This window comes from Notechis scutatus, chromosome 2 (assembly GCF_049901735.1).
Source record: "Notechis scutatus isolate UNSWTSFEM ecotype Mainland chromosome 2, rNotScu1.2, whole genome shotgun sequence".
Lineage (NCBI taxonomy): Eukaryota > Metazoa > Chordata > Lepidosauria > Squamata > Elapidae > Notechis > Notechis scutatus.
In genome coordinates, this window is record NC_142010.1 from 68,075,561 (window position 1) to 68,098,615 (window position 23,055).

Below are 23,055 nucleotides of genomic sequence, written 5' to 3' on the forward strand. Positions count from 1 at the left end.
AAATTTGGGAAAACTTTATATTTTACCTTAATTGTAATCAACCTACTTTGGACAACATTTTAGCTAGTAAATAAACATGAATGTTTATATTTATCTCTCTAGTTTTTAGCAGATCTTTTCTATTTTACATATTTTTATTCTCTGTACAGCCTATATTTATGTTAATTACTTGGCAACATTTGCTAACCACAGTTCATTCTCTCTAATATGTCTTGAGGAAAGAGCATCACTTCCAAACTGAAACTCATTAACTTACCATTTTCTTGGTTGAGTAAGCCATATCACAAATACCATAAGCAATTGCTATACAATCCCATAAATGTAATGTCTAGCTCTAGCATATCATGGAAGGGACACCAACTTGGACTTAGTTTGAGAAAATCTGGAAGAGGCTTGCTTTATCCTAGGTTTTTTTTAAAATGTAGAAATAATGAAATATCCTTTGCCATATACCAAACCAAGTAGTAGAATATAGAATGAAACAAAAATAGTGTTTTGGTATTTTAAATCCAGCTGCTTAATTGTAATAATAGATGATGCCTTGTCTTGTGTTCCCTTTTAAAACTGACACAGAAGATCACAATTATATTTCTTTAACTGGTGCAAGGTTTTGTAATAATTCCTCTTTAGTATCCAAAGAATCTCTTCTTTGGAAAGCAACCCCAGAAAAAAAATATTTTTAAGAAAATGTACGTGTGATGCTCAAAACATCAAAATAAAAAGTGATATAAGATTTGTACCTTTGTCTATATCATTTAAGGCGCGGGTGGCTGTCGCCCCAGTCTGCTGTGGTGGTCCGGCCCGCGTTTGGAAACGTGGGGGCGCCAGGCCGCCCGTCTGGCTGGGGCTCTCTAGCCAAGGTGGGTCTCCGTTTGGTCCCTCGGTGTGCCTCGTTTGTCGGCCCCCTCGGCTGAAAGTTTGGTTCTCCCCTTCCGCCCCTGCGCCTCGTCTTCTCCCCCTGCCCCTCCGGCGCCGCCCCTTAGGGCCCCCCCTGCCCCCCCGGGTGGGGTGCCCGGCTTGCTTTCCCTTAAAATGAGAACACTGACCTCTCAGTGTTCTTTATGTTTAGAAATTATGCATTTATCGCACGTTTAATACCATATCAATTTTATTATATTTTCAGCATTACTAAAGAGATCAAGAAATTCTGAATAGTCTAAATCTATCCTATGTTTCAAATGTTGGCAGATGTGCATCGTTTTTACTTCTCCATTAGAAGCGAATCTCACTTTTTGTCCGTCAAAACAGCAAACTACAGAATTGTGGACTACAATCCCCAAGATGCACTGGGATCTGTGGCATTGAGAAAGTGACCTTTGAAAAAGGAGAAGTAGGTAGTGCCCAGTACTTTCCTGGCTGTAGCTGGAGAAGATAGAATCAGCTGGCGAGATTGAACGACATGCTCTAGACTCCAATGGAAGAATTTCCTAAGATGATCTCTGCTGACTGAACTCCTCCTCCACTTCCCCGGGAGCTTTACGTCCTTCCCCTTCTGCTCAGATTTCATCCACAAACGGAGAAGCAGACTTTCACTGACGTTTTCTCTATCGACAGCTTGTTCCTGTCAAAACTGTAAGTACCCTTTATATTCCTGAACTGAAAGTGTAAACAGGAAGAAATATACAGAGTTTAGGCCTGTTGTCTAGAGTTTTGCAAATATTCTCCCCGCTGTCCTAGCAACTGAAACTTAGTTGTTGTGGCAGATGACAATGAAATGCAGCTTAACTAAATTTCATGCAAATCCTTCTCTTATGAGATTAGAGCCATTTACCAGAGTCTGAAAATTAAACCGAAGTTTAAGTTGTTATTGATGTGATCCAACAGATTTTTCTCTATGATAACACATGGTGGAAGAAAAATGAAGTGAGTTAGGATCAGTACACATGCCCAAACCATGTATTAATTTGAACTCACAGTATCATTTAGGAGGGAGAGGTTGTACAAAAACACAAATAATTCATGAAGAGAAATCTGCAATTTAATTGTCTGTCTTCAAATAATCTAAATTACCAGCAACTGACTGGTTTTCAGGATCCTTTTCATTTCCAGACAAAAAACAATGTCATTTTGAAATATTTATAGAATAACTTTTAATTGCCCCCCCTACCCGCCCCGTAACCAGCTTTGGTATAGAGTGCAAACTAAGGATGAAAGAAGAATTTGCACCAATTCATATTCTTAGGGATACATAGATGCCTGTTCATATTTAGCAGAAAGTTATGAAATGCTTTCCGATACAGAACTGAGAATGGCTTGATTTGCCATTGTTGGTATTAGAGTCTAATTTGGGACTCGAACTGGGGGGGAAATTATGTCATTCAGGGAATTTTTTTAAGCTATTCTATCTGGGTTGCCAAAATCTAAACAAGTACTACATGGTAGCAAAGTTAGAATTGTCTATATTGCCTTGCTACCATTTAGTGCTTGCCCAGTTTTTTGCTGCTCTGATATGGTTGCTGTAATTCTTTCTCGCTTGTGAACTCAAATGACACTTCAGAATAAATTCAGCACCAGTTTAAATAGAGCTCCAGATTTAGTCTTATAAATGAATTTTATTTATGTTCTCCATACAACAGTCTTTACCAGTCCATGGAACTAATTCCCTATAAAGAACTTTGTAGGAGCTATTTACCTCGTATGCCAGTTCTATAAAGATGCCCTGACATCAAGAATATAAATGGGTTAACTGTGAACCCTCAAAAGCAAATACACACTAGAAGTCAAGAGGGAAGCAAAAATCTGAATCATGAGTGTAGGAATGAAACCCAGGCTAGCTCCTGCACCAATAAACACTTAATAATTTCTAGATAAGGCATCAGTTAGCAACTGAGAAAATGAAAGAGGAACTTTACTAATCACACTTTATTGAATTACAGAGGGCTAGAGATAAACAAGAACTATAACACTACCCAGGAAGAAGACAACCCTGGAATTAAAATGGCTCTTCTGAAATGAAGGGAAATAAATTATAAACACAGATAAAAATTTGTGCAGTGCCCAGCTTCCCTACCAATTTAGGATTGCCAGCTAGAATTGAAACCAATCCCAGAGACCCTCCTCTTGATAAATATGTTCAACTGATATCCTCATATATGTGTTTACAGATTTTTGTGTTTCTATCTTTGTGTGTGTCCGTTTGCGTGTTTGGTGTACAAAAATGGTGTATTAAAATTAGTTGTATTAATACCTGCGGTACTAGTTAGAAAGAATTGCCAGTAAATTGGTATCTCATTTACCAAATGAGATTAATTTCCAGTTGATTTCCCCATCTGCTTATATTATCATCATCGTGTTTTCTTGAAAAAAATAAAGGACAAACCTGAAAAGAGGGCAAATCTGAAAGAAGTTCATAAACATTTAAATTTTATTTACTTCTCACATTTAAACAATTGCCATCTCACAAAAAGCGACTCTAGATGGCATACAACAATGAATAGCAATAGCAACGTTATTGCTAAAAACAATCATTATGAAAATGATGACAAAGTCATCATTAAAATAAAAAATAAACTATACAAACCATGCAGAGAAAATAAAAGATCTGAAAAACAACTTTCTGAAATAAAAGACTGTCCTATTTATAATAAAGGATGTATTGACACTGTAGCGCATTTCAACTACTGTTTCTCAGCCATAGAAAACACACGAGATTACATGCATATATATATATGTATATGTATGTATATATATATATATATATATATATATATATATGTGTGTATGTATGTATGTATATATATATATATATATATATATATATATATATATATATATATATATATATATATATATATATATATATATATATATATATATATATATATATCTTTCCCAGACATAGCAACAAAGAAAAAACTAACAGTATGGAGAAGGTGTGAAGGAAAGAGGTAATTGGAAAGAAAAAAGTGGGGGACAAAACTGGATTAAAAAAGATGAGGTCAGGAAAAGAAGTAGCTGGACATGAAAAAAGAGAAAAGGAAAAAAAATCCCATTGAGGTATTATAAAAAGGATTACATTTTCCTGGAAAACTGTTCTAAGCAAATACTAATCTTCAAAAGTATCCAAGCTTTTCAACCATAATGGCTGTAATTATGTTCTTATCGGTTAAGTAAAGCACAGTATTAGGAAAAAGATGCTTGCAAGTGAGAAGGAAGTCTGCCAAATTAGTCATGTGCTACATATGAGAGATGTTATCTGTGGCTCACAAATGTTTTTACTACGATACTGTAACTCTCTTCTATAGGCCATTCTGGCTAGAGCTAATACGGATAAAAATCTAAAATATGTCAAGAGAATCAGATTGCTTAATGTTCCCACATTGGGATTCAAAAAATGTTTCAGAAGTGTGTTAGACCCAGAACAAACATGGCACTCTCTGTTAAAGCTGGCACATTTTTTTCAGAGTACTATGCTAGTCCCCAAAAAGATACGACTGCTTTAATTAATTTTCTTGCAGTAACGGTGAACAGTTCTACAAAGATGTCAGTGCATTATGGATCTGCTGTAAAAAATGCCAACATTAAGTTAGGGATAATAAGAAATGGCATTGAAAGTAGAAGTGTCAATATTGTAATGATTACATTATAACATAATATATATGACCATTGGTGGAAAATTGCAACTCCAGTTGCTGCACCTCAAAAAAAATATAGTGGAGCTAGAGAAGGTTTGTAGGCCAATTAAGATGATCAAGGGCTGAAGCAATTTCCATATCTTTCAGGAAATGGCAGAAAGGTCTGTGTTTCCTCTAAATCCAAAGCATTTCTTCCAAAGTTTTGTTGACATATGTGCAACCATATTGTTTAGATCAATATCTTACAATACATCTGATCATCTCAACCAATCATGTTGACTGTCTGACCAGAATTAGTCACTCAGGTTTTTGAAAATGTGTTGGATTCAAAGACTTGTCTTGCTTAGTTTTAAGTTTATAAGATGTTGCTAAGGGACTTTTCATCATTACTTTCTAATGGTCAGGGAGGAAAAAGGAAGGACATTTCATCTGAAAACCTTTGGGCTGCTCAATTTGTTCCTGGATATTATGTCAACCCTCTCATACTTTGAGCAGAAGACATTAAAGAAGACATTAAAGAAGTGTTGGTTATATTCATATAGCCCAGGAGGTCTTCAAACTTGACAGTTTTAAGACTTGTGGACTTCAACTCCCAGAAGTCCATAAGTCTTAAACTTGCCAAGTTTGAAGGCCCTTGATATAGCCTATTGAAATGTAAATTCAAACAGCAACATTGTAGCATGGAGCATTATGCAAATATAGCTCCTACATTTAATTTATAGACCTTACATTTAGTTCAATGCCTCATGTGAAACCAAGCAACTGGATTGACAGATCAGTTAACATGGGAAAATGTTCTCTGTAACCAGACTGTTTCATAGATCTCTTTTATATTCCTTATCCTGAAAGGATGAATTATACTAAAGTGTTTCTATCCTGGCAGTGTCCTTATATAGTTAGTATGCTAGAATGAAACTCAAATGTACTTGATTATTAATTCAAGCTGGAAAGTTCTAAATTTTAGGGACTATGATGAGCTGCCCAGAATTATATGAGATAGGCAGACACATAAATAAATATATAAATCAGGACAATAAAAGTTAGTAGGTTTGTTTTGTTTGCTTGCAGGTCTCCACCGGTTTCTAATAATGGCTGCAGATGTTTATAAGAAGAAAGATGTGCCCAATGGATCCTTAGCACCGTCTGATGGACAGCAGTCCGAGAGGTCAGAGAGTCCAACCCCAGGACTGACCCAGGGAACAGAACCAGGTGAGTTACAGTAGACATATATTGTGCATTTTGTGTGGAATAATGTTATTATTACACACAACACACATATACAATCACGTTATTATTTTGGGGGTAGGGGATAAATAGACCTATGTCAAACTCAGAAATGGGGTAAGAAATAATAACCCAAAGAAATTAAGGAATGAGATAAAGAAAAGGTAATGTAAGTAAATCTAGTTGATGCTAAAACCATGCATTATACTTCAGCTTACCTTTGTATTGTCACAGACTATTGTTTCTAATATGCCAATTCACTGCTTCATACATTTTCTTTGATTTTTTTGTTTAATCTTCCTTTCTGGGAATCTCATCAACTCCATTTAACATCTTAATCTTTCCTCTCCTGTTAATCCATTCACTCTTTTTTCATATATATGTGATATATTCAGAGAGTATGGGTATGCATTATAATCAGTTCTATTTTAGATGATAGTAAGACCTTCTTCCTCTTTTTCTATTTTTAATGAATATCTTTTTTGGTGAGAAAGACTTCTATATAGTGGTAGTTTATTAAGAAAAACAGGACAGCCAGAAAGCAGCAATCATTATTGCCTATAAAATCCAGTCAAGTGATCTATTTTCCACATGAAAACCATTCCAAAATAAAACCCTGCATAGAGAGCACCATAACCAATACAATGTGTAGAAATATTAAATGTAGTACACAATCACACTAAAATGGCAACAAAACACTAACATTAAAAATGAAAAAACAATACTTCATATGCCTGGGAAAGTAATAGCTTTACCTGGGTCAAAATTATCATAATATAGATATAAGGTCAATTTCTCAGAAGATGGTATTTTGTGCAAATCAGAGAAAGTCTTTGCTACCTGCCCTGCCTTACTGGAGAAGCTGTTTCAGACAGCCTGATCTCAAGATGTTTAAGTTTTATATGTTAATGTGTGAACATTTTGTATTGGGCCCAGAAATAAATGGACAGCCAGTGCAGATGGCAAAGTTATAAACGTATGATTACATCAACTCTAAAAATCCACTAAATTGCTATTCAAAATCCTAGTCTCAGGCTGATATGAAAAAGTGTGGACATTTTCCTAGGTTTTATTAGGAAGAATAATTGTAACATATCCAAGCATGTAGCAAGAAAAGAGTGGGGAAAAAACTACAAAACAAACATATCTTCATGGCACTGGGGAGGAAAATCATCTGGAATAATACATGAGCAGATAATCCTGATTTCAAATTCTGAGAGTAATTAATCCCAAATCATATATTTTCATAGAATGAAAACCACTGTTTCTGCTTAATGGGTCATATTCCTATAAAGCTAGGACTCTGAGATTCTTAACTTGATTTCAGATTATTATTGGGAATTTAATGCTCAATTTTTCTTTGACTGCTTTGAAATACTTAATACATCCAGCCTTCTTTGACTAATATATTAAATGTACCTAAGGAATATGCATGCCCTAATTAAGGAAGAGAGATAATGAATTTCAATTCCTGGCTAAGAATTAAAAGCTTTTGAGCTCAGGTATTAGTTATCACATTCAAATATTAAAATTAAAAGATCTGCCAGTTTTACATTATTTTCAAAGGAAGAACATCCATTATGGTAAGGGTGGTATGGAATATTCATTAAAATAAATGCAATCTTCTAACCTTTAATATTTAAATGTAACCCCTTGTTCCTTAGTTAACACAAAGCACAGAAACAGAAATTTTAGCACAAGTTTAAAGAAAAATGATTTATTTACCATCTTACATAGGGCGATGCATTGAGGAAGTTTGCAAGTCATTCTGTTGTGATGCTTTTGTCACAGCTTAAACTGTTACCTAGTTCTGTTCTGAAAAACTGACCACTTATTCTGATATTGTTTATCAGGGGCAGGCCAAGAGGGAGCCATATTTGTTCACACTAGGTCGTATGAGGACCTAACCGGTACAGACAATACAGAATCAGCACCCAAGAGCTCAGATGAGAGGGAAGAGTCTCAAAGTGATGAGCTCAAGATAGAAGAGATCAGCAAGGATTTCAGTGAACTAAGCACACAACTTACTGGTATAGCACTGGACCTAGAAGAAGAGATAAGGCAGAACAATGAAGACAATTTGGAACTCTCACCACAAGGTTCACGTCGAGATTCAGTCCTATCAGGGAAAGAAGAAGAAGATATAACCATGGAGGCCTGGCGCATGCATCAGAAACATATCTTTGTTCTAAGTGAGGCAGGCAAGCCCATATACTCACGATATGGGTGTGAAGAGGCTTTGTCTACTACCATGGGAGTAATGATGGCTTTGGTCTCCTTTGTAGAAGCAGAGAAGAATGCCATGAGATCAATTCATGCAGGTACTCATTCACTTCTTCCCAACATAGTAGGCCTGTTGGAAAGTAGAATATGGTATGAGAGAAAGACAGAAGAAATGAGAGTCAGTCTTCTGCAGAGGTATCAGTATGACATAGTGCTGACTTTTACACAAAACTATCAAAAATGCTTCTGTAAGTTATCTATTTATTAAATGTACTCACATCCTATCACACTATCATCTGACTCTAGGAGGCTTACAATCTAATAAAACAATATTATAAAAGATTAAAACAATAAGACAATAAATACATTAAAAAATAAAGAAATAATTTAAGATGGGCAGGGGAATTCGGTTGAACTTAACAAGTTTAATAAGTTGATAATATGCTATTTCATCTTTAGTTTGGCATCAGGTAAGGCCTAGATTAACGAAATAGAATGTTTCTGTAAAGAGAAGATCCAAAGTCAACTTATAATAAAACTGAGCAAAATCCATGTTCGGACAGAAGAACATGGCTGGATGCTAGTGTCCAACCTATAGGTGGAAGAGAATTAGTCAAAACTTCTTAAGTAACAACTTTCAAAACCTAAGAATAATGTTAATTAATTCCCATTACTTCTCATAGAACTAATAAACCTATAGTTTGTACCATTTTAGATTGCATCTCTAGCACACAAAGACCAATCGTTATCAGGAAATGGCAGTTCCCAAGAGTAACCCACACTGAAGTAACTATTTTCAAAAGGGACCTTAGGGTTACCACTATAGCTCGAAATATTGACGCACTTTCTCTCATTCTCTCCCTCTCCATTTTGACTCTTTGCCAGATGGATACAAGGTGGTCTTTCTGCGCAAGAGTCCCCTGGTGCTTGTTGCAGTGGCTCAGACTCGTCAGTCAGAGCAAGAAATTGCTCAAGAACTCCTTTATATCTATTACCAGATAGTCAGTCTCTTGACATTGACTCAGCTTAACCGGATATTCCAACAGAAGCAGAACTATGATCTAAGGAGACTGTTAGCAGGCTCTGAGCGTATAACTGACAACTTGGTAGACCTGATGGCTAGAGACCCCAGTTTTCTCATGGGGGCGGCACGTTGCCTGCCTATGGCTGCTGGAGTCAGGGATGTGGTGAGTGCTTGCCTTCAACAAGCCAAAGCGAAAAGCCTGGTATTTGCCATCTTATTGTCAAAAAACCAATTGGTATCACTTGTGAGGAAAAGGGACCAATTCCTTCATCCAATTGATCTCCACTTACTCTTTAATCTCATTAGCTCATCCTCCTCATTTAGAGAAGGAGAAGGTTGGACTCCAATATGCCTTCCCAAGTTCAATTCCAATGGTTTCTTCCACGCTCACATTTCTTATTTGGAACCAAACGTTGACCTGTGCCTTGTCCTGATTTCTACTGATCGTGAGGACTTCTTTACTGTATCTCGCTGCAAGCAAAAATTCCAAGAACACCTAAAGAAGCGTGGTGTTCATCGTGCTCTCTTGGAAGCAGTGCGGACTCCTTTCTACAGTGTCTCCCAGGTGGGAATTCCAGACCTTCGACATTTCATCTACAAATCTAAGAGTTCAGGACTTTTTACCAGGTGAGAGTCCATTCTGGGCAACACCCACCTTCCAGCTTCTCTCTAGTACTCTGCAAGGATAGATGGGATTGATTTAATCTGCGTTGATGGGTTCAATTTAGTCTGTGTTGTATAGTCTATTTCAGGAGAATGGCATCCATATTTAGCCTTGGGATATCTAGCTCCTACTGAATTAATAACACAGATTAAAGTACAAATTGATGTGCACAATATTTCTCCAGGAAACAAAAATCAATTCCATCTTTTGAGTTATAGATATTTGAACTATCTTGCTAATAATTTGTTGTGTTTAACACTGGCCAGATTTCAAAACCCACTGTATAGTTATTTTAGTGAACAGCAATGAAAAGTTAACATGGGTAGTCAGGTGCTGCTACAAATGAGAAAGACAATGTGGTTAATTGCATAATCCTATGGAAAAACAGCACCCAAGAACCTAGTTTTGCCATAGAGTTTGTTGTCTAATTGAATAGTCTAATCACACTTTCAGGAGACATTTTATATCCTCAAGAGTCCAATATAAATTACACCTATAAATTAATTGTGAGGAGATAGGTAAGTACTGTAGATGCACTTTGAAAATATTGCTTGTAGAATCCTTTTCCTGAACTGACATGGGAGATAATGATCAAATCTATCCTTCCGGTCTAGCAGTCTCTTCTGGGATGAAACCAAAAAAAAATTGAGTGTTACAGACAGAAAAGAGTACACTCTATTTCCACCTGTGGACCTTCTGTATACAAATATCTATACCCAGGTTATGAAAAGTAGTCTCCAGGTTTGTTGAGTCACAGAGTATATTTTGCCTTTGTTGTGCTGAGGCCTACACAAGAAGTAAATAAGACCTGGAGAAAGAACCAGGCAAGATCAGAGATAATTTTATTTCCTTTTACGACATCAAAACAACAATTTGGGTACACAAAAAACGTACAAAAGTTCAAAATCTTTATTATACAACAAATACCTTGATACAAGTTAGAATGTGTTCTTTTTTATTTATTTTTCCTTGCCAATGTTATCCTTGACTTTGAATGGAAAAAAATCAAATAATTTTAATGCTGGATAATAACACTGATATCCTAAATTATAACTAATATTGAAAGACTAATGTTTTCTTTTCCTTATTTCCAATACAAGTACTCTTAAGGTGTATAAATAATAGAATGTCAAGAATTTGTCATTATAGCATATAAATATAATCATACTGTCTTTTAGACAGGTTCTCTACCTGAGGGAGACATATGTGACCCTAGAATTGTTAAGTCTAAACAAGGTCCTGAACGCAATTCTCAACAATATCTGATATTAATAAAATTTAAGCTCTAATAATGGTAGCTCATCCTGAAATTGGGAGTAGGGAACAATTATTTAGTAAAATCACTGGCTGTAAACTCTGCTGAAGTAAAAAAATTTCTCTTAGGCAAAAAAAACCCTAGTTGTTTGATTTACCTTTATGACAAAAAGCATTATTCAGTGAAAGTGTGTTTTTTCCAGCCCAGAGATCGAAGCTCCTTATATCACTGAGGAAGAAAAGGAAAGGCTCCTGGAATTGTATCAGTACTTGCATAGCCGAGCTCACAATTCTGCCCGTCCTCTCAATAACATCTATTATACTGGATCCAATGAAAATCTCCTGGCCTGGGTAAGAATCTATTTCATTACCGCAGCTTCTAGAAAAATTGTAGTAAAAGCAGGATTTAGTCCCAAATAACTTTATTACCTGGGAGTATTAGGGTATTAGTATAACTGAAACCTTGCACACTTCTTCACTTAGAGCAAATGGCCCAATGAAACATGGCAACAGTTATCTGTATGCAATGAAAACAATAGGGGCAATTTGCTTTGCATGTCAACAGTAACATGGTACTCCCAAAGATGTTCTTTTAAGAGGCAACTGGGCTTACTAGTTTTTCTCTGAAGACGTTTCACTTCTGATCCAAGAAGCTTCCTCAGTTCTGACTGGATGGTAGGAAATGGAAGATCTGAGGATGCTTCTTGGATGAGAGGTAAAACATCTTCAAAGGAAAACCAGAAAGCCCAGTTGCCTCTTGAAAAAGCACTTTGGGGACAACCATGAGCCAGATGACTGAGAATCTCCATAGACAAGTAACATGAGAGGAGTTGTTTTGCTCTGGTTGCACATCATAATAGAAATTGAAACTTTTTCCAGGTGACCAGTGCTTTTGAACTCTACGTATGCTTCAGCCCCATGGGGACCAAAGCAGCAGCTGTCAGCAGTGTCAACAAGCTGATGAAGTGGATCCGTAAGGAGGAAGACCGGCTTTTTATATTGACGCCCCAGACTTACTGACTGTTGTGACCTGGGCTGCCTGCCTTGTTCTGAACACTTCAAAACTTCTGTAGTTTGCTGTTTTGACGGACAAAAAACCTGTGTCTGGTGGGAGTAGACAGTCAGTTTCTTGTCTCCCCTCCCTCCCTCCCTCCCTCTCTCTTAGATTTCCTCCCCACAATGGATATCGGGAAGGAGTTCTTTGAGTAGAAGAGCTTTTGGCTGATATGGTGCACACGGGTATCAGAAGAGTCCAACATTTCAGGGTTAGTTTCAGATATTGCATCTAGAACTGGAACATAGACCTCCTGCCATCCTGCAAGTACTATTTCAATCTGTTTCAGCCTAGAAATATGTCCTTTCTACCATTTTCTGCATATTTTTTGAGGCTGTGTTAAACACATCTATTTCTCCACAGCCGATTTTCTCTGCTGACTTTAGGAACATAGTGGCAGAAGTATTAAGTTATCCCATCTCTCTTAATCTTGACTAATTGGGGGAAGGTAGGTTGATGGCTTAACAGGTTCCTTCTCAATGGGATTTCCATATAAAGGGCTGAACAAATGCACAGAAGGTAAGTCAAATGTGTAGATAGTGAGGGAGAAAACATTTTTATGCCCCTTTTATAGGAAGATTTAAAAAAACCCAAGGAGGTTTTTTTCTTTTTATGACTCCAAAACATGTTTTGCTTTTTGAGATCAACACATTTTAATAAGTTCACAGATTGTCTTCAGATTGCTAGTAAAGGAGTGAAATGTACTAGCAAAGACAATATATAAGTATTCTCAGTTGGAGGCAGTCAGATCCTCCAATAAGTGGCATGAATCTGGTAGTTGGGAAAATATTTTATAAATTATTTTCATTCCTTACAGTAGATTTCTCCCTAGAACCCATTTATCTAATGCTTATTTTTAACTGGACCAAATTCGTGATTTTCAAGGTCTTGGTGAAACCATGTCCATGCTGTTATAGGCTGTGTAGTCTCTTTATTTAACAAGGAAACAAAAATTCAGGGAAGAAAGATCTGAATCATTGTTAATATGTGAATTTTCAAGCCTTACAATAATTTGGGCAAGAAGAGCCAGATTCCACACTAGAGTTTCGAGAAACCCTGCAATTTTCAGGTGTGTGGACTTCATTTCCCAGAATTTTCAAACCAGATTATAGTTGCTGAGATTGAGAAATACTAGTTAAACCTCCACAGTAATGCTTAAATAGGTTATTTCAATTCATGCCTATGCATCGCTCCAGGAATAAGAGATGGCATTGTGAAAGTGGGCACCCTATGGTAGAAATCTCTTTACACCCATTCTTTAATTATAGGAATTTTGAACACATTGAACGTCTGATCCCACAGAAAGCTAATTTGGCATATGGGATCTTTTTGAAATGATACTGAAATGGTACAACCTCAGAAATAAGTTTGCCAATTATTTCGTCATTTTTCAGAACACTCCAAAACAGTATACTGACACTTTTTAGAATAGAACTTTTCAACATTAATATGTAATGTGGTATGTACATGAGTGGAGGGGGAAAGGGTCTTTGAATGTTGGAAAAAATTTCTGACAGTAAGAGCAGTATGACAATGGAACCAGTAACTGAGAAAGGTGTTATGTTCTCCTTCCCTGGATGTAACTTCACGGGGGAATTTAGATAGCTGTCTGTTGAGACTACTTTATTTGGATTACATATCTTGAAGGCAGGGGTGGGATTCAAATTTTTTAACAACCGATTCTGTGGGCATGGCTTAGTTGGTGGGCGTGGCTTGGTGGTCATGTTATTGGCTGGGCGTGGCCAACTCAATATCACTTACATCGAGGCATGCATCTCCTCGCCTGTGTGGATGCTGCAACAGTCATAAGTGTGAAAAATGGTCATAAGTCACTTTTTTTCAGTGCCACTGTAACTGAATGGTCACTCCACACAAGCAAAGTACCAACAAAGGAGGGGAAAAAAAACTCCAGAGTTCTTGAGACAGGATGTCTAGTCCTGCCAAAAATGTAATAAGGGTTAACGGAGAGGCAGTTTCTGTAAGCAACACCAGAATGTTTCCTTCCTGACTTCCTTACAGGATTAGGCCAGTAATTTCTTATAACAACTGGTTCTCCGAACTGCTTAGAATGTTCACAACCGGTTCTAGAGAATAGATGTGAACTGGTAGAATCCCACCCCTGCTTGAAGGGTTGGATTAAATGGACTTTTCCAGTTCTTACATCTATATATGTTTGTATGTTGGGGGCAGAGAAAGGAGAGAAAAAATGATCACCAAAGTCATGATAGGGTTCTTCCAGATATGACTGCAGATCCATCAAGGGAAAATGACCCCACCAGCCACACCCTACACTCCTGCATGTGTTCAACAATGCCAGATCTTTGATTCTAATTGCTTTAGTATTTCTTTTTAGATTTTTGTATTGCCTTTTTTTTCTATGTACAACTAATGGTGGCAAACATACCAATACTCCTTCCTCATCTTTTTTCTCTACAATAGATGTATTAAACACGCAGCCCGCAGCCCAAATCCGGCCCGTGATAGGCCCAGAGTTATCCTGCATTGCCATCCTGGAGACGGCAAGGAATCGGCCTGTGCCGCCCTTACCCCGGCCCACCCCACCCATGCCCACCCAATCAGCCATGACGACCAGGCCATGCCCACCTCGGCCCTCCAAAGACAAAAATCCCGATACATCCTGCAATGGGATCGAGTTTGACACCCCTGCTCTACAACAACAACCCCGTGAGATGAGTTGGACTAAGAGAGATGGTTTACAGTCACCCAGCCAGTTTTTCATGCTTAAAGTAGGACTAGAACTCCCAGTCTCCTGGTTTCTAGGCCAACAGATTAACCATTACGCCAAACTGGCCCCTTTTTTCTATTTTTAGTTGCATACTGTAAAGTGCAACTAAACTGTAACATTAAATGAAACTGAGATCCAGTGAAATTGTACATGTCCGGTGATGGTGTCATGGATATCATTCTGACCATTCTTGGATCTATGGTTTTATCTGGAAAAGGTTATTATGTGTGATTCAGGGGGAAATGTTTTTAACAGATACCTCTAAAAAAAAAAAAAAATCAACACACAATTGCCACAAGATGGCAGCAGAACACCAGATTGTGAAAAATTTCTTAAAGATTAATAAATATTAAAAAGTCATACAGTAGTAGATGCAGAATAAATTACTATTCACAAATGCATTTTCCGTATTTACAACCTACGGATTCAGTGTCCTGTATACTGCTACTTCTCTGAATTTAATAAAAGAGTTGTAGGGGACCTTTTAGCTTAACAAATATACAATGTCATAAGATTTCATGAAGTTCCACCAGTTCAATAAATGCTCAAACAATACTATGTGCTGTAATAAATTAAAGTGTGAGATACTCTTTGTTGTTTTAACAAACTAGCACATCTGCTTGTGTTAGTCCAATATGTAACATGATGTATAATGAGTAGTGATGAAAAGATGCACAGGAAGTTTGAATGGTAAAGTTGTTTCTAACAATAAGAACAGTTTGACAGTGAAACCAGTTACAGAGAAACATGGTAGGAACTGTAGGAAAGTAGTTGAGTTAAAAATCATGAGATGCTGAAACCCTCCATAGATTTGCTGCCTTTAACTTATTCTTCAGAAGTTTTAAATTTTGAGATTCCAAGATAATAGAATCCCCATTATGAACACTTCAGTTGCCCAGTAGGAATTCTTTCCCATATACTTTACATAAATATTTAATGTATTGTATATACTTTATGTATTATATAAATACTTAATGTATTATGTAGTATTTCAATTAAGCAAAATATGCCATTTGAAGTTTCTTACTGCCACAACCAAGTCACGTTTCACAATCACACTGTTTTTACTAACACTTGCTATATTACTAATAAAGGAAAATATTTGTAGCTCAGGGTTGACATGAGGGGTCCTTGGTGCTCTCTGTGGTTGCTTGTTTTCTTGCAGACATTTAATTACCTAAGCTAGCACTAGCACTGATGATGTTATCTAGTTTGGTAATGAAAAGTCTGCAAGGAAACGAGCTCAGAGAGCACCAAGGGCCCCTTGCTTGCTACATTATTTGTTGATTCAATGTTACGAATATTTATTGCATCAAATGTCCCAATGCTTGGTTTACTTTAGTAAAGTCAAGCAATTTTATTTTAGGGACATAAGAGCGGTTTACAAATACTTCACTTTTGGTTTGTGGGCTCTTTGTTTCTGTTCCATGTTTTTTGATTCCTTTTAAAAGTAAAAAAGAAAAACAGTAAATTTAAAGACAATTTGCTGCATATAAGAATGATTAACAATGTTTGCAGCTAATATGCTAATAATGCAGTAATATGCATTAAAGTGGCTGTTTAATGAAACAAACTTTAGCTTTAGGAAAATATGAAGAAAATCCTGTCCCCGAACTCAGATCTTCAGATATCAATCAACAGGTCCACAAACTAAGTCATACTGTGGTTTGTCTGTTCTTAACTTAGCATGCTAAACAAACCTTGTCGATGAGGTCACAAAGCCATGATTTATGCCAACATAGTATATTCAATAAAACACAGTTAAACCCTGGTGGAAGAACATTTTGTTCTCTTCTGAAATTGAGAAACCTTTCATAGAAAGAGAGAGGTAGCATAGTAAGTTATGGGGCTGCCTATGACTGAAAAAAAATAAGATGTCAACTTCATCACAATGCCAATTAAAGAACACAACTATGGCCTTCCACCCCACTGAACAACAAAACATCTCATTTCAGTCTTTCAGACAGAGGCCATGTGGTTCATTTATGAGTCAGTGTGTTGGTGGGGGGGGATCAGAAATTGGGGAAATAATGTGCCAACACAGCCCCTGCTGCTTTTGAGTTCTTAGTGGTGAAGAAATCAATCCCTTCACCATACAATAGTATCTAAGGCATGAACCCCTGTCACCTGTTTCATAATCCTCAAACCAGTAAAGAATTATGCTTTCCATGAAGTTTTATCATCCACAGGTTTATGCTGGGCAACTGTCTATACATCTTTATCAAGCAAAGGACATGGTGATGAGAGGTTTCCTTGTCTGAAGTTTCAGCCCCACCTAACAGTCTATACACCGCTATCTCCTTCTCTTAGCATGCACGACTCACTGGTTAACCCGTGCACTACTTTTTTTTTCCCTTTCCCATAATATTATCCACTGTCTGACCTTATTGGTCTTTGAAACGATGGGTCAGCAATTCATCCCATAGATCTGTGCATGGCAGCAAAGATTTAGTTTAGATTGTGTGCATTTTGCAGATGCCACCTAGTGGTCGACCTGAACAGTTGAGCCACCAGAGAAGTTACAGCCACCAGAGAAGATATATTGCAGAGCTGGAGGCTGGGAAAGGAGTTCAGTGGGGGACCTGAACGTTGTTTGAAGAGAGAAAGAGAGGAGATGAGGTTCCTGGAAGCAGCAGCCACATGGAAGAGAATTCCCTGCCTGAAGGCTGTAGGAGTACTATAAAAGACAAGTCCTTTCCTTTACACTTTCAATTACAGGTAGTCATCATTTAGAGGCTGCCTCATTTAGCAACCACGGTGCCACGGGGGTGGAAAAATAACTTTGCAACCAATCCTCACATATGTAACTTTCGCCGGACTGTAAAGCAAGGGAAAACCAAAGTCAGATCATAAGTACAGTTGCAGTTTCCCTTAGCAATCCCATTGGTTATGGCCAAGTGGCAGGTCCCAGTTGTGGTCACTAAATGAATTTTATCTGCCTTTGCACCGAGTCAGGATCAAGCTACTTGATTTCAAGACTTTCCATCTTCTAAGGTGACCAACCATCCTCCTTTAGGGAGGACAGTCCTCCTTTTGTAAGTTCTCTCCTCTCTCGAACAGTGTCCTCCTACATGTCCTCCTTTTTGATATTTGAAGACTAATCTGTAAATCTCTGTATTTGATCAATGCCGATCCGATCTGTTGTGTGTGATGTGACGGATTTGTATTTGATATGGCGATTCTTCAAGGCTCGGTACAGTGCAGTGAGATGCGATTATGAGACACATGCGCTCCACACAGGAGAATTGTTTTGAGAGAGTGTGCCATGCGCAAGAGTGTTCCGCACGCAAGTGGCTTTGTTGTTTTTATTCAATTTATTTGTGTCCTCCTTCTCATTGTAAAAAAGTTGGTCACCTTACATCTTCTAGGTCAGGGGTGTCAAACTCGAAGCCCGTGGGCCGAATTCAGCCCGTGGGGTGCTTAAATCTGGCCCATGGTGCCATCCCGAAAATATCAAGGGGCCAGCCCACGGTGCCTCTGGCAGCTAAAATGGGCTGCATGCAGGTGCGCCCCCCCCTCATTTTCACCCTCCATGGCCTCCTGCAGCACTCTGTAGGCAGAAAACGGGCCCAAAATGTCCCAAAACTGGGGCCTGCACCCCATTTTGGCCAGCAGGCTGCTCCGATATGCATGCGCATATGCCTCCTGCTGGCCAGCTGGTCTTCGGGTCTCTGCTGTGCATGCGCAGGGGGGCGGAACAAATGCACAGGGGCGGGGAGCATGCATGGGAAATGCATGCATGGGGGCAGGGCATATGCACAGGAGTGGGGCGCATGCATTGCATTTTAGGTATGCACGCATGCGCTTTGGGCACTTGGTGCCGAAAAGGTTCGCCATCACTGGCCTATCATCTAGTATTGGCTATTCCTGTCAGCTTAGTATCATCCACAGATTTGATTTCCCCTTCTATTCTCTCATCTAAGTCGTTTATGAAGACATTGAAGAGTACTGGGCCTAAAATGGAACCTTGTGGCACCCCACTGCTTACTTTACTCCATGTAGAGAGAAGCAGCAGCATGAATGCCTCTCCTCTGGAAATGGTTAGCAGCTGTTCTTCTGCCAGGCAGGGATGCTCTGTGGATTTACCCTTCAATAATAATTTTGTAAAGGGCCATTTTTAAGAAGATCATTGCATTTGGCCACATTCCCCAAAAACTCAGGCATGGTTTGCTCCACTATGCTTTGGTGAATAAATTATGATTTATTGTGTTCTCAACATTCCATTAAATCATTGTCTATAATCTGCCAATCAATGTACATGTAAGTCAATGATGTATTCATAGAACAGCTAGAGCACAAACTATATGATGACCTTCAATGATAGATGAACTGAGCCATTACCTACACATTCCACAAAACTCTTTTCCATTATGTGCTTTTTTCTTCTTCCCCACAACCTATGACTACTATATATATATATAGCTATATCAAATGGACAACACTCCAGTGGACTTCAATCCATACCAGGTTATACCAAGAGGTAGGATAAAGTACTTTGAATGTTGCTGGCCGCTGCTGGAAAGTTTAATTCAACAACATCTGGAGAATATTAGGTTTCCACTTTTGCCTTCTGTAACAAAACATTATATTTTAATGTCATAACATTTTGGTTAGAGTGAAACCACATTTGAAAAATGCACACCGAGGCTTCTCAGGGAAATGTGAAAGAACTTCAGAAATGTTTCTTGTTTGGTTTGTGTGTGTGTGTGTGTGTGTGTGTGTGTGTGTGTGTGTGCATGCACATACACACACACACACACATGTGCATGTGCATACACACACACACACTTGTGCATGTTCATGCTACCTGCTGGAAGGCCAATTCTCCCCACTTACTGCCTATACTCTAATCAGTTCCATATTTGAAAAAGAACATGTAAGTATTTGTGCCGAGGAAGTAGTGATTACCTTTATACTGCAGTTCATATCCTTTTAGGCACATTTCCCTATCAAACATTGCTTACTATATCAAATTGATTAACAGGACACAAAGTACAAACCACTTCTACACACACACACACACACACACACACACACACACACACACACCAGCATTAATAACAATGCAAATGAAAGAGACAAGAAGAAAAAGCCATGAACATTGTAAACAGAATAATTCCCTTCAAAGTCACCATGTTGTTTACTTGCCCTGTTGTAAAACAATCAGACTAATTCAGTTGTTGGCAAATGATAAATATCAACTATCCGTCATGACAAATTATTTCCTTTTCAAATCAGACAATATTTGCTTGGCGACTTAGTACAGTTGTCCCACATCAAGCACTTGCCATATGGAGTCAGATTCTGAAGTTCATACTTTGGCTGTTGACACAGTTCCGTACTAGGCTGTGCCAGGGTGCAAAAGGAGGAGTTTTAAAAAAAAAAAAAAGACTGTTTATCTCCTTCTTGGACTTGGAGAATAGTTAAACAAGGTGTGTTTTTAAGGTGGTTTGAAAGATTAAAAGGAGACATAATAGATAGAAAATATTTTAAAGGCTGCCACAGACAAACTTTACTCCATAGCAAAGGCACTGAGGGGAAACTTATCCAGAGAGATCCAAACTTGAACCAAGGAGGAATTTCCTGAAGTGAGAGCCAGTGAAGCTGTGGGTGTTCCACCTACGGAGGATTTCAGGAAAAGTCTGGATAGAATATATATTCATCTGGAAAGATAATGAGGATTCCTGCCCTAGGCAGGAGGTTGGATTAAGAGACCACCCAAGTCCCTTCCAACCCTATGATTCTCTCCTTGTTGTTTTCCCAATTAATATTAGCATGACCAGCTATAATAGACAGAAAGGCAGTTCTGTTTGGCCAAAGGAAGGCATTGGCAGTTTTCAGGCTACCAGGCTTAGTCTTGAGTTCCACTATAGAAATGAATGGTATCCAAAGCAGGAAGCACTTATGTAAGTGTATAATAAGTAGCAGGTTCCAGGAAAAGAGTCAGTCCAGTGTAGTGATTAAGGCACCAGGCCAGAAACTGCTAGATTGTGAGTTCGAGGCCATCCCTTAGGCACAAAGCCAGTTGGCTGACCTTAATTAAGCCAGTCACTTTCTCTCAGTCTTAGGAAATAGGCAACGGCAAACCACTTCTGAAAAATCTTGCCAAGAAAACTTCAGGGATCTGTGTTGTAGGCGGTCTCCATTGACGTAAAGGTACACACACAAAAATACTTCTAGGAAGCATTCAACTATGGTCTTGACTGGAAATTGAGACAAGGGAATCTCCGAGGGTGCATTGCCTAGGAATTTCAAAATACAATTTGTAATTTTTGGGGGGTGGGGGGAGGGGAACCCTGTTTCTGATTTTCTTCATTTGCAGCAGTCTTATTGCACTCCTGCTGATGCTTCCTTCAAATAAGATGCAATTAGAAATCACTGTCAATCTGCAAATCATTCAATCAGATTTACCAGGAGATTCAGCTCATTTCCAGTTCACTTCCTGATCATTTTGAGCTTCTTGAAGGGAGGGTCGGTTCTTACTTACTAATCTTAATGGACTTCTGTTATTGGAGATGACCCTCAGAATTGTTTCAGCTTCTCTTACTGCTCATCTTAACCACAAGGGAAGAAGAATATTAGCTGTTCAACACAGACAGTGAGAAATCCTGCCCTGTCATCTTTTTCCCACCCAGGTTCTTTAGCTGCATCACCATACTTTTTCGATGGCGTAATAATACCCTTGCTGACCCAACTTGCTTACAAAAATGTACAGCAGGAGGGGAGGAGGAAACTTTTGAGGACACTGAAATTTTTGAGGACACTGAAGACAAATGAAATGTTAGGACTCTTCCAAAACAGCATGTGAAATGGAATAAAGTATACATGGGTTGGTTCTGTCACCAGTTCAGCAGGAAAACCTGACTATTTTCTGGAATTCGAAGGATTGGTGAAAATGCGGGGCAGGAAATCGATAAAGCTAAGTGTTGCATCTTAGTTAGCTCAGTGTTTCTCATGCTTATCTGAACATCAAGGGAAGAAACCGCCTTACTCCCTCCGCCTAGGAAGAGTATGCTACAAATTTGGGGCTAGAAGCAGCGAAGAGGGACTTCCGGTTTGAGCTTCTTCAGCGACAGACCGAAACCTCGTGTCTGCGAGGCTTCGATCGGTGCTCACCGCTGGAGCGCCCCGAGCCGGCTGGTTTCGGGGCTAAGCCACCCCGTAGAGGTGGTGAAGAGGGGGAGACTGCCAACAGGGTTGAGGAGAGCCGCATCTCTCCTCCCCAGCTGGCCATTACTCCCTTTCCCGAAGGCGGTTGCAGCGGTGGTCAGAAATGGCCACCACAAAGAAGAACTCGACCAGAAAAGAATGTGCAGGAGGAAGATAAGAAGAGAAAGTTTTGGTTGACCGGGTCAAACAGCAAAAGCAACAAATAAGGTACCCTGGAATTGAAACTGTTAAAAAACAATAACATTTTCCCTAAGAAGATTTTTAAGCTGTGAAGGAGAGAGAAAAGGGAAAAGATTTGGTTTTCTCCTTTTCCTATACTGACAGCTAAGAGACTTAAGCAAGAAATTGGAAAAAATCCACTTTGACATCAATAGGCATTTAATGCTGAAAATAAAAAGTCAAAGGGATAATAAAGATTTCTGGATAATTAAAAGCTTTTGAAAACAGGAAAGGAGAGAAAAAGAATAAAAGGGTAGGATCTGGAAGGGAGGAGACTGCCTGGAATTAAAAAAGAACTTACAGCAAAATCTCAACAAGACTTCCAAAAGATACATTCTAACTGAAATATCGCAACAAAAACCCTAGGAAGAGAAAGTCAAAAAAGAAATAAGAAGATATAACTCGGGACTATCTGGATTACTTGATTTCTGGATTCTTGGTTATTGTTTTGAATGACTAAAATCAATCGGATGGTTGTTTAAAACTGTTTAAAATGGCTCCACTTTTAGAAGAACTGAAAATGGAACTTAAAAAGTACAAAGAAGATGCACAAGAAGGGAGAGGTTCTTTTGGCTTTGTATTTCAGTTTTTAGAAATGGAGATTTGGAATTATGAGAAACAACAAGATATGCCTGCAGAACAAGAAGATTGCGACAAAGAAGCCATCTTTAATGAACAAGTAATCTTGGATGGGGGGAAAAAAGGAAAGGGGGGAAAGAGAATGGAGAGTTTAAGATTGGGAAAAACAACTCCCCCCCAAAATAGAGTGAAAAATAAGTATAAAATCAGAAAGCAACAGAAGAGGGAAATGCAGAGGAGAGAATTAGAAGTAGAGAGACAAGGGGGTAAAAAGGGGAGGGAGAAGAAGAGAGGGAAGAAAGAAAGGAAAAGAAGTTATAAAGG

General features: G+C 38.4%; 1 protein-coding gene across 1 annotated transcript; it reads left to right on the forward strand.

Annotated features, from left to right (window-relative positions):
* The first annotated feature begins 1,123 nt into the window (after window positions 1-1,123).
* MON1A (MON1 vesicular trafficking associated A) lies at window positions 1,124-15,348 on the forward strand. The gene is made up of 6 exons (XM_026673306.2): window positions 1,124-1,572; window positions 5,643-5,783; window positions 7,652-8,119; window positions 8,907-9,672; window positions 11,167-11,314; window positions 11,843-15,348. Exons 2-6 carry the CDS (start codon window positions 5,663-5,665, stop codon window positions 11,981-11,983), a joined length of 1,644 nt encoding a protein of 547 aa, XP_026529091.1. The 5' UTR covers window positions 1,124-1,572; window positions 5,643-5,662; the 3' UTR covers window positions 11,984-15,348.
* The last annotated feature ends 7,707 nt before the right edge of the window (window positions 15,349-23,055 follow it).

What these genes read in the sequence shown, in the direction of transcription:
- MON1A (XM_026673306.2), top strand. Translation starts at nt 5,663, where the DNA reads ATGGCTGCAGATGTTTATAAGAAGAAAGATGTGCCCAATGGATCCTTA. An exon ending in AGTTCAGGACTTTTTACCAG is followed by an intron (nt 9,673 to 11,166) that starts GTGAGAGTCCAT and finishes TGTTTTTTCCAG; the next exon opens with CCCAGAGATCGAAGCTCCTT. An exon ending in ATGAAAATCTCCTGGCCTGG is followed by an intron (nt 11,315 to 11,842) that starts GTAAGAATCTAT and finishes AACTTTTTCCAG; the next exon opens with GTGACCAGTGCTTTTGAACT.